At 42.6% G+C, this 19,946-nt stretch overlaps 2 protein-coding genes across 2 annotated transcripts; both read right to left on the bottom strand.

Moving 5' to 3' along the window:
* Positions 1-5,256: 5,256 nt before the first annotated feature.
* Positions 5,257-8,525, bottom strand: LOC145850192 (tubulin alpha-1C chain). Its single transcript, XM_014132578.3, has 4 exons — positions 8,375-8,525; positions 6,686-6,908; positions 6,453-6,601; positions 5,257-6,349 (listed from the first exon to the last, which is right to left on the bottom strand). The coding sequence occupies exons 1-4, from the start codon at positions 8,375-8,377 to the stop codon at positions 5,375-5,377; spliced, it is 1,350 nt and encodes a 449-aa protein (XP_013988053.1). The 5' UTR covers positions 8,378-8,525; the 3' UTR covers positions 5,257-5,374.
* A 5,726-nt stretch (positions 8,526-14,251) lies between these two features.
* On the bottom strand, positions 14,252-17,647 carry LOC106565438 (tubulin alpha chain). The gene is made up of 4 exons (XM_014132577.3): positions 17,491-17,647; positions 16,174-16,396; positions 15,766-15,914; positions 14,252-15,662 (listed from the first exon to the last, which is right to left on the bottom strand). Exons 1-4 carry the CDS (start codon positions 17,491-17,493, stop codon positions 14,682-14,684), a joined length of 1,356 nt encoding a protein of 451 aa, XP_013988052.1. The 5' UTR covers positions 17,494-17,647; the 3' UTR covers positions 14,252-14,681.
* Between the last annotated feature and the right edge of the window lie 2,299 nt (positions 17,648-19,946).

The raw sequence follows: 19,946 nt of genomic DNA, 5'->3' as shown, positions 1-19,946 counted from the left end.
GCTGCAGTTAACCATCTATCAGCACCGATATACACAGGTCAGACCAGGTAGGTAATGACCGTGTGAAATGTGCATGAAACACATCGTGCCGACAGAGGGTCACCTCGCTTCTAGTCCTTAGGAAACTTTTGCAGTATTTTGGTTTTTATGCATTATTTCTTACATTGTCAGCCCAAAAAATCTTAAGTGTTATTACATACAGCCGGGAAGAACTATAGGATATCAGAGCGACATCAACTTACCAGCACTACGACCAAGAATACGACTTTCCCGAAGCGGATCCTTTGTTCGAACCACCCAAGGCATTCCAACTGATTCCAGAGGCTGACCCAAAACAATGTCACCGCAGAAGAGCTAGATGGAGTGGCCTTCTGGTCAGACTTCGGAGGTGAGCACACCACCCACCGCTTCCGAGTATATTACTCACTAATGTCCAGATTCTAGACAACAAGGTAGACGACATTAGGGCAAGTGTTGCTTTCCAGAGAGATAAAAGGGATTGTAACATACTCTGTTTCACGGAAACATGGCTATATGGGGACATGCTGTCAGAGTCGGTACAGCCACCGGGATTATTTGTGCGTTGCGCCGACAGGAATAGACATCTCTCAGGGAAGAAGAAGGGCGGAGGTCTATGTTTCATAATTAACGACTCATGGTGTAATTGTAAAAACATACAGGAACTCAAGTCCTTTTGTTCACCTGACCTAGAATTCCTCACAATCAAATGCCGACCATATTATCTCCCAAGAGAATTCTCAGCGGTTATTGTCAGTCGTGTATATCCAAATTTCTTCAGCCTTCTTCACCACACTGTCTGTATGGGTGGACCATTTCAGTTTGGCCGTGATGTGTACGCAGAGGAACTAAAAACTTTCCACCTTCTCCACTGCTGTCCCATCGATGTCGATGGGGGGGTGCTCTCTCTGCTGTTTTCTGAAGTCCACGATCATCTCCTTTGTTTGTTGACGTTGAGTCAGAGGTTGTTTTCCTGACATCACATTCCGAGTGCCCTCACCTCCCCCCTATAGGCTGTCTCATCGTTGTTGGTGATCAAGCCTACTACTGTTGTGTCGTCTGCAAACTTGATGATCGAGTTGGAGGCGTGCATGGCCACGCAGTCATGGGTGAACAGGGAATACAGGAGGGGGCTGAGCACTCACCCTTGTGGGGCCCCAGTGTTGAGGATCAGCGAAGTGGAGATGTTGTTTCCTACCTTCACCACCTGGGGTCAGCCCATCAGGAAGTCCAGGACCCGATCACACAGGGCAGGGCTGAGACCCAGGGCCTCAAACTTAATGATGAGCTTGGAGGGTACTATGGTGTTGAATACTGAGCTGTAGTCAATGAACAGCATTCTTACATAGGTATTCCTCTTGTCCAGATGTGATGGCGATTGTATCGTCTGTGGACCTATTGGGGCGGTATGCAAATTGCAGTGGGTCTAGGTGATATGATCCTTGACTAGTCTTTCAAAGCACTTCAAACTGGAAACTGGAAACCACATATCATTAGACTGCATTTATTGTAGTTGGGGATTTTAACAAAGCAAATTTGAGAAAAAGGCTACCGAAATTCTATCAGCATATTGATTGTAGTACCCGGACTGGCAAAACACTGGATCACTGCTACTCTAACTTCTGCAATGCATACAAGGCCCTCCCCGGCCCTCCGTTCGGCAAATCTGACCACGACTCCATTTTGCTCCTCCCCTCCTATAGGCAGAAACTCAAACAGGATGTACCTGTGACAAGGACTATTCAACACTGGTCCGACCAATCAGAATCCATGCTTCAACATTGTTTTGATCACGCAGACTGGGACATGTTCCGGGTAGCCTCAGAGAATAATATAGATTGATACGCTGATTCGATGAGTGAGTTTACAAGGAAGTGCATAGGAGATGTTGTACCCACTGTGACTATTAAAACCTACCTTAACCAGAAACCGTGGATAGATGGCGGCATTCATGCCAAACTGAAAGCGCGAACCACTGCATTTAACCATGGAAAGATGACCGGGAATATGTGTAGTTATTCCCTTTGTAAGGCAATCATACAAGCGAAATGTCAGTATAGGGACAAAGTGGAGTCGCAATTCAACGGCTCAGACATGAGACGTATGCGGCAGGGTCTACAGACAATCACGGACTACAAAAAGAATATCAGCCACGACATCTTGTTCCATACAAACGAAACACCTTCTTTGTCCGCTTTGAGGATAATACAGTGCCACCGATGCGGCCCGCTACCAAGGACTGTGGGCTCCCCTTCTCCATGGCCGACGTGAGTAAGACATTTAAACATGCTAACCCTCGCAAGCCCGCCGGCCCAGACGGCATCCCTAGTCGCGTCCTCAGAGCATGCGCAGATCAGCTAGCTGGTGTGTTTACGGACATATTCAATCTCTTCCTATCCCAGTCTGCTGTCCCCACTTGTTTCAAGATGGCCACCATTGTTCCTGTACCCAAGAAGACAAAGGTAACTGAACTGAATGACTATCGCCCCGTAGCACTCACTTCTGTCATCATGAAGTTCTTTGCGAGACTAGTCAAGGATCATATCACCTCCACTTTACCTGTCACCTAGACCCACTGTAATTTGCTTACCGCGGAATACTGTACCTATGTAAGAATGCTGTTCATTGACTACAGCTCAGTATTCAACATCATAATACCGTCCAAGCTCATCATTAAGCTTGAGGCCCTGGGTCTCAACCCTGCCCTGTGTGATTGGGTCCTGGACTCCCTGACGGGCCGCCTCCAGGTGGTGAAGGAAGGAAACAACATCTCCACTTCGCTGATCCTCAACACTGGGGCCCCACAAGGGTGCGTGCTCAGCCCCCTCCTGTATTCCCTGTTCACCCATGACTGCGTGGCCATGCACGCCTCCAACTCGATCATCAAGTTTGCAGACGACACAACAGTAGTAGGCTTGATCACCAACAACGACGAGACAGCCTATAGGGAGGAGGTGAGGGCACTCGAAGTGTGGTGTCAGGAAAACAACCTCTGACTCAACGTCAACAAAACAAAGGAGATGATCGTGGACTTCAGAAAACAGCAGAGGGAGCACCCCCCATCCACATCGATGGGACAGCAGTGGTAAAGGTGGAAAGTTTTAAGTTCCTCTGCGTACACATCACGGACAAACTGAAATGGTCCACCCACACAGACAGTGTGGTGAAGAAGGGTGAAGAAATTTGGCCAAAACCCTCACAAACTTTTACAGATGTACAATTGAGAGCATCCTGTCTGGCTGGATCACCGCATGGTACGGCAACTGCACCGCCCACAACCGCATGGCTCTCTAGATGGTGGTGCGGTCTGCACAACGCATCACCGGGGGCAAATTACCTGCCCTCCAGGACACCAACAGCACCCGATGTCACAAGAAGGCCAAAAAGAGCCACTGCCTGTTCACCCCGATACCATCCAGAAGGCGAGGTCAGTACAGGTGCATCAAAGCTGGGACCGAGGACTGAAAAATAGCTTCTATCTCAAGGCCATCAGACTGTTAAACAGCCATCACTAACACAGAGAGGCTGCTGTCAACATACAGACTCCAATCATTGGCCACTTTAATAAATGGAACACTAGTCACTTTATTAATGCCACTTTAATAATGAGGTTTACATATCTTGCATTACTCATCGGATATGTATATACTGTATTTTATACCATCTATTGCATCTTGCCTAATCCGCTTGGTCATTGCTCATCCATATATTTATATGTACATATTGTTATTCCATCCCTTTACTTAGATTTGTGTGTATTAGGTAGTTGTTGTGGAATTGTTAGATTACTTGTTGATATTGCTGAAGTCGGAACTAGAAGCGCAAGCATTTCGCTACACTCGCCATAACATCTGCTAACCATGTGTGTGATCAATACCATTTGATTTGGCATGAGGCAACATGCTCTGTATGTTATCATTCTCCTCCTGCTTATCTAACCTCAACAGTCAAGCTCTAAGTTAATGATCTGCAAGTAAGAACAAAAATGATAAATAAAAGTATAATTCATAAAGTAATTGTGTTATAATAGTACCCTAAACCATTCATAAGAAAATGCCATGCTAGGGAGACGCCATTGTATTCTATTATTTTGTCATACATAGACTACTCAATATTTGTACATAATGGAGCTGTTGTCTGGAATGTTAAAAAAATGTGGTCTCAGACTTTGGACACATAGCCGCGGGAAGTTGTTTTGGGGGTAGGTGTACTCTGTCCTCATCTCTGGCATTACAGCCGAGCCAAAGGCCAGGAAAATATCAGCCCATACCTCTATTCAATTCATGATACTTAGAGGATTATTTATTCAGACCCAGACCACTTCCACAAAATACTATTTAAATATTCCAAATCTCAAGGTTTCCAAAATAATTGTGCATGCAGTAGACACTGCAACCTTTACTCTGCACTGAAGACCTTCTATTCAAAGTTCAGGCCTACTTCCTCATTTTACCTCAGCAGTCAATTGCCTGTAAAAGATGAATAGGAAATGCTGTTGTAGCTTATTTTGAACATGTTCACTTCTCACACAGGGAGTTGATGACACTGGTATGAATGTAATACGATGCTACTTTTATAGCTCTGAAGTACAGGTCAGAGGTCTTTAATATTAAACACTGCTAGTAATTCCGAGGACAACTATTTGTAATTGAAGGGTATGTGGATACCATCCAAAAGGCTATATCAAAGTGCCCCTAACTGACAAATTGAGGAAAGGTAGCTAATATACCCACACACACCACATATATACACAGCCTAAGCGCACAATTGATGACAGACAAACTTCCTCTAAACCAAACCAGAATGCTTCAAATGCTCAATCAAGAACAGAGTGGTTTTGCTGAAGAGGATCAAAAGACTGTTGTCCCACATTTCTATTCACCAGTGTTTTAAGTTCTATTCCAACTATACATTTACATTTTAGTCATTTAGCAGACGCTCTTATCCAGAGCGACTTACAGTAGTGAATACATACTTTGATTTTTTTGTACTGGCCCCCCGTGGGAATCGAACCCACAACCCTGGCGTTGCACACACCATGCTTGACCAACTGAGCCACAGGGAAGGCCTCTATATTTGCATAGATTTTATGAAACAGTCCCGATGTTCAGCCTCATTCAGAGCAAGCTGTGATATCCAACAGAACAATCATAGTGAATGCTGTTTTATGAGACATTTTATGTCTATGCCATGTTATTTGATTTTGTATGCAGGGTAATGAACCACAAACAAATTGAATCATTGAAATTGCCTTTTATTGCAATAAAGAGCAAGATTTAAAAGTCAAGGTTACAAAGGGACAGAAAAACATTGTTCCATGAGGAATGTGTTGAGACAGGCTGAAATTGCCTGATACTTAGTACTCTTCTCCCTCATCCTCTCCTTCCACGCTATCTGCTCCCACCTCCTCATAATCTTTCTCCAGGGCAGCCATGTCTTCCCTGGCCTCAGAGAACTCCCCCTCCTCCATACCCTCACCTACGTACCAGTGCACAAATGCACGCTTGGCATACATCAGGTCAAACTTGTGGTCAAGCCGGGCCCAGGCCTCAGCCACCGCAGTGGTGTTACTAAGCATGCACACTGCCCTCTGGACCTTGGCCAGATCTCCACCAGGTACCACAGTTGGGGGCTGGTAGTTGATACCAACCTTGAAACCAGTTGGGCACCAGTCTACAAACTGGATGGAGCGTTTTGTTTTGATGGTGGCAATGGCAGCGTTAACGTCTTTGGGCACAACGTCGCCACGGTACAGCAGACAGCAGGCCATGTACTTGCCGTGACGTGGGTCACATTTCACCATCTGATTACATGGCTCAAAACAGGCATTTGTGATCTCTGAAACAGTCAGCTGCTCATGGTAAGCCTTCTCTGCTGAGATCACTGGGGCATAGGTGGCCAGGGGGAAGTGGATACGGGGATAGGGCACCAAGTTGGTCTGGAACTCTGTCAGATCAACATTGAGGGCACCATCGAATCGGAGGGAAGCAGTGATTGAGGACACAATCTGGCTGATCAACCTGTTCAGGTTGGTGTAGGAAGGACGCTCGATATCGAGGTTCCTACGGCAGATGTCATAGATAGCCTCATTGTCTACCATGAAAGCACAGTCAGAGTGCTCCAGGGTGGTGTGGGTGGTCAGGATTGAGTTGTAGGGCTCAACAACAGCTGTGGACACCTGGGGAGCTGGGTAGATGGAGAACTCAAGCTTGGACTTCTTGCCATAGTCAACAGACAGGCGTTCCATCAACAGGGAAGTGAAACCGGAACCGGTGCCACCTCCAAAGCTGTGGAAGACTAGGAAGCCCTGGAGGCCAGTGCACTGGTCAGCCTGGAGAGAAGGACGAGAGACGTTTCACATTCATTGTTAATTGATTAAAGTAAGCAGGCTGTACCATGTACAATAAGACATCACTAAAGGTTGAGATTCTCACCAGTTTGCGGATCCTGTCCAGAACCAAGTCGATGATCTCTTTGCCGATGGTGTAATGCCCACGGGCGTAGTTGTTGGCTGCATCCTCCTTCCCAGTGATCAGCTGCTCAGGGTGGAAGAGCTGGCGGTAAGTTCCAGATCGAACCTCATCTGGAGAAAGATCAGTTCACTTTTCTGAAGACTAAGGAGATACACATGTTAACAGAACCTCATTGCGTCAAGACAGTATCTTACCAATGACAGTGGGCTCCAGATCCACAAACACAGCCCTAGGGACATGCTTGCCAGCTCCAGTCTCACTGAAGAAAGTGTTGAAGGAGTCGTCACCTCCTCCAATGGTCTTGTCACTGGGCATCTTGCCATCTGGTTGGATCCCATGCTCAAGACAGTACAGCTCCCAGCATGCATTGCCGATCTGGACGCCAGCCTGGCCCACATGGACCGAGATGCACTCACGCTGTGGGAGAATGAACAATCACGTAAAATTGAGTGCTCAGATATTAGTAGTCTTTCCTAAAGATGAGTTCCAGTTATTTAAAAAGCCTTTTAATGAGGAAGCCATTTTGGCTGTATGGGCTTGTGTACCTGTATGTTTAAGTTATGCATAGCTTTGGATCTAGTACAAGCACACCCTGGTCACCTGACTAAGTGATTATATGCGGCTATGAGGGAGACAGACCTGCTCATGTTGGTGCTGCAGAGAAAGCACATGACTACAGGCAGCAGCTTTTGGAGTTGAGTAAGTCTATTCATGGCCCTAAATTATTGAGGGGTTTAGCCTTTTCTAAACGTAATCAAGATTTAGACAGAAATGTAAGGATACACTTCCAGACCATTAAAATACATTTGGGTGATTATTAGTGTATAATTTAGGCTACTACATGTCAATGACTCATTTTATAGATGTATATTTAAATCAATGTGGCCAAATCAAACCATGAGAAAGAATTGACAGGATTTACGTGTTACATCTGTGTTATTGGCTATGGCACTGTCATTCGGTGCTCATGACAATGGGAGCGATTTTAGCTGTCGACTGTGGTAATCCTCGATGTAACGTTACTGAAAATCAGCATGGCAAGGATTAGCCATGTATGGGGCGGCAGAAAATCCCTGATATGACACAATTGACACTAGCCTACTCTGAAGAATGGAGTTGTTTTTCTCAGCGACCCGATTTTTTGGGGGTTTCTCTCGATTGAGCCAAATAGGCTATGCCATTGAATGGGCAACTCCCCTTTCAAACAAAACGAAATGGCGTCGTCTAAAATAAAGTGTACAGGTATATGCCTCTGGAGTTTAAGGGACTACAATAGACTATTATTCTATAGAAGGTCCTGCCCCTCGAAATTCCACCGGCGACAGGCTATAAAAAAATATCTGCTATAAATCACGATCAAGTCATCTCGATGGTGTGTCAGATCATTTCCGATTTTACTGCTTTTGCATTGTAGACTAGTTATGAATATGACCACGACACATGTTCACTACAAACGCGTGCCACTTTCAGCAATGCAACAAAGCAAGAATAGCCTACTATGGTCAAGGAGCGAGGGGGAGAGGAGGAAAGGACTAAACGCCGCCCTACATAAGGAATCAAAGACCTCAATCTGTGGCGCAGTCCTAGAATTGACAGTCACCGTACGTGTTAAAAGGGTTACATTTGAAGCCTAACAAATGAAATCGTATTATGGCATTTTCAAATGTAGACCATTTGTGTCACATCGAATAATGTCTGTCACTGTGGGAAAAAATTAAATCATACAAAATATAAATTTGTTAGACAATAAAAGATATAGGCAACAAGTATTTATTGTGTCATGTTTTATTGATAATCCATCATCTAGTTTTATTACGCGAGCATGACACCACATTTAAAGAAGTCTACATTACAATTCTCGTCATTTTCATATTCAAACTTACCATGTCTAAGATGAGGAGTTTTATAAGAGCAGTAAAGATAAAATAAGAACCCGTAGATTAAAGACCAACTCTCACAGACGGACCTTTAGGAGTCTAATGTGAGAAGTTTCAGTAATGAGTCAGGGTGGGGCTTTATATAAGCTACTGATTATGACGGTCCGCCACATTTGGGCGGGCTTTAGACTGAAATTTACCGCCCACCTGGGAAAAAAATAGGCGTTTTTGCTCGTTCTATTGGACCATTTCAACATGTAGGCCTACGTGAATGGTGAGGACCACGGAAGAAGGAAATGGCGTGAAAGAGTGTTACCTACGACCAACCATATCATGTCTAAATGGATCCATCTTTTGTCAAATTTACTTCAAAAGTTTTTCTGCTATTTTTGCATTTTAGCTAACCATAACCTTTTTCCTAACCTTAACCTAATTGTCCTAACATGCCATGTTAATTCACCTAACCTGCTGCTTAAGCTCTTCTAAACCTGCTACGAAAAGTAAATTCTGACAAAAGCTGGATATGCTCCAGCCATGATCCTACAACCAAAGTACAATGCCGTGAAGATAAGCAAATTCCCACAGCAAGAGTGAGGTTTTACAACTATTTTGATAGCCGATTACTTTGAAAATGATAACAATGTAGACCTAACCTTTGACACCATCTTTTTCTGTCATCTTTAGGTTTTTTATTCGCCCTAGGCTATATGATTTTGCTTTAGATTTAATCATAATTCTTGAGTTGATTGATATAGGCCTATTGCAGCTGAGAATCTTTCTACATTGACTTTGTAACTGTAATTTGGAGGACACATCTGTCATTTTACTGGTCTCAAGGAAGCACTTCTCCCTCTTCTTAAAAACTTTGCTGGGTCATTAAAGAGGGCTATTGCACAAGGTTATTATAGTTTGGGTTTTACATATTAGTTTTAATTTATTTTTGTTTTTCTATTTTAATTTGGAGTTTAGTTTCAGTTAGTTTTCAGACCTGATTAGCTACTTTTTTATTTAGTTTCAGTTATATACAAATATTTATATTTTGTTTTTGTATTATTTAGTTTTAGTGTTATGGACAGAAAGCATACATGGAGCCAGGCTAGGAGCCATTTGTGTTATATAGTTTGTTGTGTATATTTTGGGATGTCACTTCTTGCAGCCTGGGGGCAGTAATACATAATGTGAAGGGTTATAGGTTTTGTTAGGTTTAAAGGTGCAATCAGCAGTTGCTTCATCCATTTTTGGACTTATAAATTAATGATATGTACCCATTGATTCTTGAAGAATATAACTTATAAATGCCTCATGAGCTTAGTTCAACTGTCGTTACCCATTAGAACCCAACATATAAGCTTTTTTTACTCCAACGTTTATAAACAAAGTAAATATAAACAAATATTGTAAAGCCTCAAAACATGGGTGAAACTATAATTCTGGATATCATGGATGGTCAGTCTTTGCATCCATAGCTCTGTCTATGAATTTTAGAGCAGCTACATTTCCCCAGCTCCATCTTTCAGCTTTTTACCAAAACTGCTGATTGGCCCTTTACATTATAAAGTCAATCTCAAAATATCTCAATATCTCAATATGACTTGGATTTAAAAGGAATAGCGCTGAAACGGGTCAAAAAAATATGGTGAAAGGTAACTCTCACCCATGTTTACACCAATCCAATGCTTTTTCACCTCAGTAGGACATGTAAGAATAATCAAGTTATCTACTAGCCGATTCTTCACTGTAAGCTAGTGATGGCTGATAGTGATGTAGTCTCGGATATCCCAGACCTTGGAGCATCGTAAACTAGGCAAGCAACCCGTCTGTCTAGACAGCATAGACTGTAAAAAGAATAGACGGAGCCATCGATGATGTCACCTCATATTTTCCTATGTGAAGTCTTAGTGGCACATTTGAAGATCAGTGTCGCCATCTTGCTTCATGGAGGCGTTTTTGGAAACATTGCATGCACAGTTTGAGCTACTCTAGGACGTGATGTTGCAAGCCTGCTTAGTGCTGCTCCCTCTCATTGAGTATCTCAAGTTGAGGGCCGACCGGGGTACTGCAGGCTGCAAATGATCCTTATAACTTCAAGGACATACTTCTGGTGAAATAGAAGCAAGTATTGATACCATGATTGTGTTCAGATTATTTTTTTATATCCATTAATATTGACCACGATCTTGCTTTTGGAAAACATTGCCTGCAGTACCCCGGTAGGCCTTGAACTTGACGTCCTCACTTAGAGGGGGCAGTTGTTCTCCCCTGGTCAAGAGCGACTAATAGTGATGCACAAACTAAGTCTATTTCAAACATCACCATCTCCTGGCAGCATTTACCCACCAGATTCATTAGCTTGAAAACACCATTTGAAAACCCCATTCGATTTTTGAACATAATTCAGGATGTTTTAAATTTTATTCGAGTTAGTTTTAAAGTCAAGGATAATAGTTTTAGTATAGTTTTAGTTTTTCAAATGGGTTTGTGAATTATTATATTTCAGTTTACTAAATAGATTTTTTTTCATGATTAGTTTCAGTTTACTATAATAACCTTGCTATTGCATGGACAGTGGAGTGGAGTATTTCTGGTACAGTGTAGGCTTACTCAGGAAACAGCAGACACTAGAACCATATCGAACCACAGGAGGGAGCCAGAGTTTTTGATTATGAATCTCATCATAGATATTGTTTATAAAGTCTTGCAGCAGTCCATAGAGAATGATAGAGGCCTCTAGTGGCCAAATATTAGCATGGGCAGTGCCATTGAGGGCTTCCAACATTTTAATGTAGTCAACTGGGTGGGACTTCCAACTTCATTGGCTAATCCCACCTGGTGACCATTGGCTGATCCCACCATGACATGTTGGAGGCATGGGGCAGTAGGTAGCCTAGTGTTTTTTAATATTTATTTAACTAGGCAAGTCAGTTAAGAACAAATTCTTATTTTCAATGACAGCCTAGGAACAGTGGGTTAACTTCCTTGTTCAGGGGCAGAAGAACAGATTTTTTACCTTGTCATCTCGGTGATTCGATCTTGCAACCTTTCGGTTACTAGTCCAACGCTCTAACCACTAGGCTACCTGCCGCCCCTTAAGAGTGTTAAAAGGTTTTAAGAGTGTTGGCCCAGTAACCAAACGGTTGATGTGCCCATGAGTAATGCACTTAACCCTAATTGCTCCTGTAAGTCGCTCTGGGTAAGAGCATTTGCTAAATGACAAAACAAATGTTGTTGTCCTGTTGGAAAGTTAACCTTCGCCCCAGTCTGAGGTCTTGAGAGCTCTGGAGCAGGTTTTCATCAAGGATCTCTGTACTTTGCTCCGTTCGTCTTTGCCTCAATCCTGACTAGTCTCCCAGTCCCTGCCACTGAAAAACATTCCCACAGCATAATTCTACCACCACCATGCTTCACCGTAGGGATGGTGCCAGGTGACGCTTGGCATTCAGGCCAAAGAGTTCAATCTTGGTTTCATCAGACCAGAGAATCTTGTTTCTCATGGTCTAAGAGTCTTTAGGTACCTTTTGGCAAACTCCAAGCAGGGTGTAAGGTGCCTTTTACTGAGGATTGGCTTCCGTCTTGCCGCTACCATAAAGGCCTGATTGGTGGGGTGCTGAAGAGATTGTTATACTTCTGGAATGTTCTCCCATCTCCACAGAGGAACTCAAGAGCTCTGTCAGAGTGACCATCGAGTTCTTGGTCACCTCCCTGACCAAGGCCCTTCTCCCCCAATTGCTCAGTTTGGCCGGGCGGCCAGCTCTAGGAAAAGTCTTGGTGGTTCCAAACTTCTTCCATTTAAGAATGATGGAGGCCACTGTGTTCTTGGGGACCTTCAATGCTGCAGAAATGCTGCAGAAAACCACTTTATTTTAAGAATGTGAAATGTCAGAATAATAGTAGAGAGAATGATTTATTTCAGCTTTTATTTCTTTCATCACATTCCCAGTGACTCAGAAGTTTACATACACTCAATTAGTATTTGGTAGCATTGCCTTTAAATTGTTTAGCTTGGGTCAAACGTTACGGGTAGCCTCCCACAAGCTTCCCACAATAAATTGGGTGAATTTTGGCCCATTCCTCCTGACAGAGCTGGTGTCACTGAGTCGGGTTTGTAGGCCTCCTTGCTCGCACGCGCTTTTTCAGTTCTGCCCACACATTTTCTACAGGATTGAGGTCAGGGCTTTGTGTTGGCCACTCCAATACCTTGACTTTGTTGTCCTTAAGCCATTTTGCCACAACTTTGGAAGTATGCTTGGGGTCAACGTCCATATGGAAAACCCATTTGTGACCAAGCTGTAACTTCCTGACTGATGTCTTGAGATGTTGCTTCAATATATCCACATAATTGTCCTTCCTCATGATGCCATCTATTTTGTGAAGTGCACCAGTCCCTCCTGCAGCAAAGCACCCCCACAACATGATGCTGCCACCCCCGTGCTTCATGGTTGGGATGGTGTTCTTTGGCTTGCAAGCGTCCCCCTTTTTCCTCCAAACATAACGATGGTCATTATGGCCAAACAGTTCTATTTTTGTTTCATCAGCCCAGAGGACATTTCTCCAAAAAGTACGGTCTTTGTCCCCATGTGCAGTTGCAAACCGTAGTCTGGCTTTATTATGGCGGTTTTGGAGCAGTGGCTTCTTCCTTGCTTAGCGGCCTTTCAGGTTATGGCGATATAGGACTCGTTTTACTGTGGATATAGATACTTTTGTACCTGTTTCCTCTAGCATCTTCAAAGGTCTTTTGCTGTTGTTCTGGGATTGATTTGCACTTTTCGGACCAAAGTACGTTCATCTCTAGGAGACAGAACGTGTCTCCTTCCTGAGCGGTATGACGGCTGCGTGGTCCCATGGTGTTTATACTTGCGTACTATTGTTTGTTCAGATGAACGTGGTACCTTCAGGCGTTTGGAAATTGCTCCGAAGGATGAACCAGACTTGTGGAGGTCTACAAATTTTCTTCTGAGGTCTTGGCTGATTTCTTTTGATTTTCCCATAATGTCAAGCAAAGAGTTACTGAGTTTGAAGGTAGGCCTTGAAATACATCCACAGGTACACCTCCAATTGACTCAAATGATGTCAATTAGCCTATCAGAATCTTCTAAAGCCATGACATAATTTTCTGGAATTTCCCAAGCTGTTTAAATGCACAGTCAACTTAGTGTATGTAAACTTCTGACCCACTGGAATAGTGATACAGTGAATTATACGTGAAAAAAATCTGTCTGTAAACAATTGTTGGAACAATTACTTGTGTCATGCACAAAGTAGATGTCCTAACCGACTTGCCAAAACTATAGTTTGTTAACAAGAAATTTGCGGAGTGGTTGAAAAACGAGTTTTAATGACTCCAACCTAATTGTATGTAAACATCCGACTTCAACTGTATGTAAATAAGGTATGTCTGTTTTTATCTTTGTAATAAATTTGCAACAATTTCTAAAAAACAGTTTTCACTTTGTCATTATGGGGTATTGTGTGTAGATTACTGAGATTTTTTATTTATTTAATCCTTTTTAGAACAAGGCTGTAACGTAACAAAACGTGGAAAAAGTAAAGCGATTTGAATACTTTCTGAAGGCACTTTACAAAAATTATAGTCTATCTATCGCTATCTACCAGTCCAACTACATTAGCAAACTGCTGAGGATAACAATATGTAAAATTGCCTGCTGAAGAATATAACATTACAAATGTTTCATCAATATGAAAACTGAGCTTTGCCACATACTGCATAGACAGAGACAGACATGCTTAGTCTTGATAAAAGTAATGTTTGCAAAATAAGTATTTTACTTGGGTATATAAACCTACTGATATCAATTTACTCTGTGGTCACTTATCTGTATGTGACTTAATTGTTACAGGATGTCATAACAGAGACAGAGAACAACCTTTATTGATGATAATTTTATTAGGATCTCGCTACAAAAGCACAGATTAAGCAAGGACATCAGCCTTTGTGAGTGAGCATATTTTAAGCCTTGTAGACTACACTTTACCATCCTGCTACTTCATTAAATTGGTTGTTCAAGGCAGAATCATACACTCTTAGAAAAAAAAGTGCTATCTAGAACTTAAAAGGGTTCTTTGGCTGTCCCTGTAGAACCCTTTGAAGAACCCTTTTTGGTTCACGTTTGAACCCTTTTGGAACTCAAAAGGGTTTTACCTGGAACCAAAAATGATTCACCTGGAAGCAAGAAGGGCTATCCTATGGGGACGGTCGAAGAACCCTTTTGGAACCCTTTTTCTAAGAGTGTAGTGGAAACAATTCAGTCATTCTCAGCTCTGGGTCACATAGGAATGTATGAATTTGGCATAGTATTTAATACTCCTCTCCCTCCTCCTCTCCCTCTCCCTCAATGGAGTCGACACCCACCTCCTCATAATCTTTCTCCAGGGCAGCCATGTCTTCCCTGGCCTCAGAGAACTCCCCCTCCTCCATACCCTCACCTACGTACCAATGCACGAAAGCACGCTTGGCATACATCAGGTCAAACTTGTGGTCAAGGCGGGCCCAGGCCTCTGCAATAGCAGTGGTGTTACTAAGCATGCACACTGCCCTCTGAACCTTGGCCAGATCTCCACCAGGTACCACAGTTGGGGGCTGGTAGTTGATACCAACCTTGAAACCAGTTGGGCACCAGTCTACAAACTGGATGGAGCGTTTTGTTTTGATGGTGGCAATGGCAGCGTTAACGTCTTTGGGCACAACGTCGCCACGGTACAGCAGACAGCAGGCCATGTACTTGCCGTGACGTGGGTCACATTTCACCATCTGATTACATGGCTCAAAGCAAGCATTGGTGATCTCAGACACAGAGAGCTGCTCATGGTAAGCCCTCTCTGCTGAGATCACTGGGGCATAGGTGGCCAGGGGGAAGTGGATACGGGGATAGGGCACCAAGTTGGTCTGGAACTCTGTCAGATCAACATTTAGGGCACCATCGAATCGGAGGGAAGCAGTGATGGAGGACACAATCTGGCCAATCAACCTGTTAAGATTGGTGTAGGAGGGACGCTCAATATCAAGGTTCCTACGGCAGATGTCATAGATAGCCTCATTGTCTACCATGAAAGCACAGTCAGAATGCTCCAGGGTTGTGTGGGTGGTCAGGATGGCGTTGTAGGGCTCAACAACAGCTGTGGACACCTGGGGAGCTGGGTAGATGGAGAACTCAAGCTTGGACTTCTTGCCATAGTCAACAGACAGGCGTTCCATCAACAGGGAAGTGAAACCGGAACCGGTGCCACCTCCAAAGCTATGGAAGACTAGGAAGCCCTGGAGGCCAGTGCACTGGTCAGCCTGGAGAGGAGGAGAGATGTTTCAGATCATTATGGTTGGACAACGACAAGAAATATAAAGGATGTACAATAAGGCATCACTAGAGGTTACTGGAGATTGTCACCAGTTTGCGAGTCCTGTCCAGAACCATGTCTATGATCTCTTTGCCGATGGTGTAATGCCCACGGGCGTAGTTGTTGGCTGCATCCTCCTTCCCAGTGATCAGCTGCTCAGGATGGAAGAGCTGGCGGTAAGTTCCTGTGCGCACCTCATCTGGAACAAAGAAAGAGCTTTTATCTGAAGAAGTCAAGAATGATACACACAAAAAAATGGTTCTATGTGATAATTAAAATGTAGGGCTGGCGGCTGATTATAATATTTGTTCTTTTTGTGCAGCCGTGAGTGAGAGTGTCATTCCAGATTATCTAATCTGTTGTGTTATGCTATTATGTATTTGGCACTATATAGAACCATTTGTTTTTAGTGTGTTGCACAGTGTCATGATCATTGTTTCAAGACAAAGTGATCTTACCAATGACAGTGGGCTCCAGATCCACAAAAACAGCCCTAGGGACATGCTTGCCAGCTCCAGTCTCACTGAAGAAGGTGTTGAAGGAGTCGTCTCCTCCTCCAATGGTCTTGTCACTGGGCATCTGACCATCAGGCTGGATCCCGTGCTCCAGACAGTAGAGTTCCCAGCATGCATTGCCCATCTGGACTCCAGCTTGACCCACGTGTACTGAGATACATTCACGCTGGTTCAAAAAATGTAAAAGTATATAATTAATTTAAAAAATAAATGTAATTTAGGCAAGTGTCCTAACTTCTCATAATCACATTCCAAGAAATGTATAGTAAATTACAACTAGACCATTAAAAAAAAAAGTCATAATGAGACCTTTGGAGTCTAGATGCTTTTGCGCCGGTTTCCCAGACAGTCCTGGACTAAAAAGGTATTACAATGGAGATTCTCCATTGACCATGCTCTGTAATCCAGCACTAGGTTTATCTGAGTCCGGGAAACCTGCCCTTGATGTCTGAATGAGTCACTCTCAATATGCTAGCCTAGCACCTGCTACAAGGGTCATAACTGCTGATATAATTTAAAAAATGCATTTTTGAAATACCAAGTCAGATTTGGTCCCATTCTGCACAGACAAAAACATGCTGATAGACTAAAAATAAATGTACAGTGTGCTAAATGTTGTGGCAGATGCTAGCCTACCTCACTGAGTGCAATATGAATAATTCATGTGAACATTCTGAATTTCAGTAAAGGCTACACTATAAAACATATTTACCTTACATGTATTTCATTTTTCAATAACAGGCTATTTATCTAAATTAGACATAACAGTCTATTATAATTATATTGCACATAGGCATAATTAAACTGTTTGGATTTGGCCAACACATGCTTCAGCTTTTATATGACTGAATTCACACCATTTCCAAATTTCCTTAGGGAGTGGCTTGCTTTGTGTGGCAGAGCAGTCTATTACAATTTGCGTGTCTGTTTCTAAATTAGCCTACACTTGTTTTAATATAGATGCCATTTACGATGTTCCTATAAAAAAACGTGGGTTTGAACACTGCAAACCATTTTTCAACAAAACTGAACATCAACACCAACTCTCTAGGCTACTACTAAACGCGCGTTTAAGAATAATAGAACATTCTCGATCTACAAGACCCGTGCATTCTTTCTAGCCACCCACCCATAATCAAAATGTAATTGCAAATGTACCCTAATCACTGTCTCATTGTATACCCAATTGTAAAAAAAAATTAAAAGAATAATAATGATACAATACAAATGTTTTTTTATAGAATGAAATGAACGGCTCACCATTTTGATTGCTTTATGAGGAAAGGTATGATAGAGGCGCCAGAAAGATGAACAGTGTCTCTTCTCTAGACAGCCTCAATCTCTAGACTGGCCACTGCGGGAGGAGGCGGAGGCGGTGATTTCTCATTCAATGAACCAGACAGCGACACACAGCCACAGCCCAGATTCGCTGACAAAAGACAAAGCATGTTTGCAGATAATTACGTTGTTTTTAGTTTTATTACTATATTATTATCATTTTGAAGTCGAAATGAAATATGTAGGCCTAATAAACATTGTGGATCGAATTTAGCTCAATGAGAGTGAGAAAGTGACAATTGGCGTTGACCAGTCTATGGTGACTGTAAATGATTTATTTATGTGAATATGATTATTTTCAACCGTTATTAGAGTGTCTTTTGTTGGATGACACTGGAGGCCTACATGAGATACTGTAAATCCCATGTAAAAAATAAAGAAATTAAGACAGGCTTGAGTAAGGTGCAGAATGGTCAAATCTAACCCCTTCAAAACAAACACACGCACACGCACACATTGCGCCACATGCACTTTATTTTGTAAGTCAATTAATTATTTAGTCCCAAATCTCTTTGAGCTTTGGGTGCTGAACTAAATTCTGTGCCAACAATACAGCCTTGTTATAAAATGTAGAGCAGAATATCTAGCAGCACGTTAGACATATCGCCTCTGTCATTAGATGCCATTCAAATACAAATGAAATGTATTGAGATGGAGAGGATGCAAACCAGTATGAAATCTCACAAAAGACAGCATGTTCATTCAAGTGCATGAAAAGACTTTCATGCCAATTTAAAATAAAATGGAAAAAAGGTTACCAAAATAGGATTCCATCAAAATAAAATTAAAAAAAATTAAAAGATGAGAGGTTGTAGATGCTTGACAGAAATGTTCAGAGGCCAGACTCTAAAAAGGAGTTAATTCATGTATTAAATTAGAGTATGACTTTGGCTGCACCAACCTCCTCCTTCTAACCCCGCTTCCCCCCTAGTCTGCCTGGCCAGACCTCCGCCCCTCTTTGTTCAAGATTTTGCTGCAGTGACGTCACTCCTCTGCAGTGAATCATGTGACTGATGTGTCACTGTGGTTAGTTACCAGCAAACACATGGCCCCTCAGCTGTCTGCCCTCTCCTCTCCCTGTGAATACCCCTCAAAACACACACACGCACACGCACACGCACACGCACACGCACACTCACACACACTGTGAATACCCCTCGACACTCACACACACACAGTCATCATTTCAATAATATCGGACTTAGGGCGATGGGATAAAGTAAGAGATGAGGGCTGTGTTTGAAAGAGACAGCTGCATCAGATTCTCCTGACTGCCCCTCCCTGCCCGTCTGCCTGACTTGCATCCCATCCCAAATCAACAATCACAGACAGATGGACCACTTATACTTTCCTTCCCTTTAGGATTGGCCGAAACATGGATGAAACCTCGTAAAAAAAATATCAAGATGTTGAGCATGAATGAGTAAATAGTCTAACTGTGTTCTTAGTGTATGTTAGCAGGTGCATACCCATCTTATTTATGGTCAGGAAGAATGCTGTTATGAAGAAACAAATGACAAATATTTTATTTTACTCCTGAAACACAAGTAGACCTATCCCATGAATCTATTGCTGCTACAAGCCTTTGATGATAATCCATGGAAGAATATGACAGGAAAAGTTGAATTTGAATCAATATCCCCATTATGTGTATGAATGCTGAACAAAGAGAAAATGCATTTAGGCCTAAATAGAACAGAAGTCAAACCACATGGCTATATAAAAAAACTAACCAAAACCAAAGTGCTGATTTTTATTTATTTAATTTCACCTTTATTTAACCAGGTAGGCTAGTTGAGAACAAGTTCTCATTTGCAACTGCGACCTGGCCAAGATAAAGCAAACGAGTTCAACACATACAACAACACAGAGTTACACATGGAATAAACAAACATACAATCAATAATACAGTAGAAAAATCTATAAACAGCATGTGCAAATGAGGTAGGATAAGAGAGGTAAGGCAATAAATAGGCCATGGTGGCAGAGTAATTACAGTATAGCAAATAAACTCTGGAATGGTAGGGTGATGATGATGAATGTGTGTTAGTGATTGTTATACATGGTTTGTGTGTGGGGCTCTGCAGGGTGTGTGGCAGACAGTTGGGCCATTGGTAACATGTGCTAGTAGAACCTGAATGTTGAATGTGATTCTCTCTAATAGATCAGCAGGGATCCAGGAGCTGGGTTTCCCTTGATTGCGTTTACTCATGTACTTATCTCTGCAGCAAGATGATTTTAATACTCTACAAAATGAGTCATGCAAGTCTCTAATGGAAGATATTTGAACATCTCAAGTACATGGGATTAAGTCCCATAATCAGTTGCTTAAGTAGGCATACAATACTTATTTGATGTTTGATTGCCGCCATCGATAA

This window comes from Salmo salar, chromosome 12 (assembly GCF_965601325.2).
Source record: "Salmo salar chromosome 12, fSalSal1, whole genome shotgun sequence".
Classification (NCBI taxonomy): Eukaryota; Metazoa; Chordata; class Actinopteri; order Salmoniformes; family Salmonidae; genus Salmo; species Salmo salar.
Note: the sequence above shows the minus strand (reverse complement) of the source record. Positions and strands in the feature narration are given on the sequence as shown.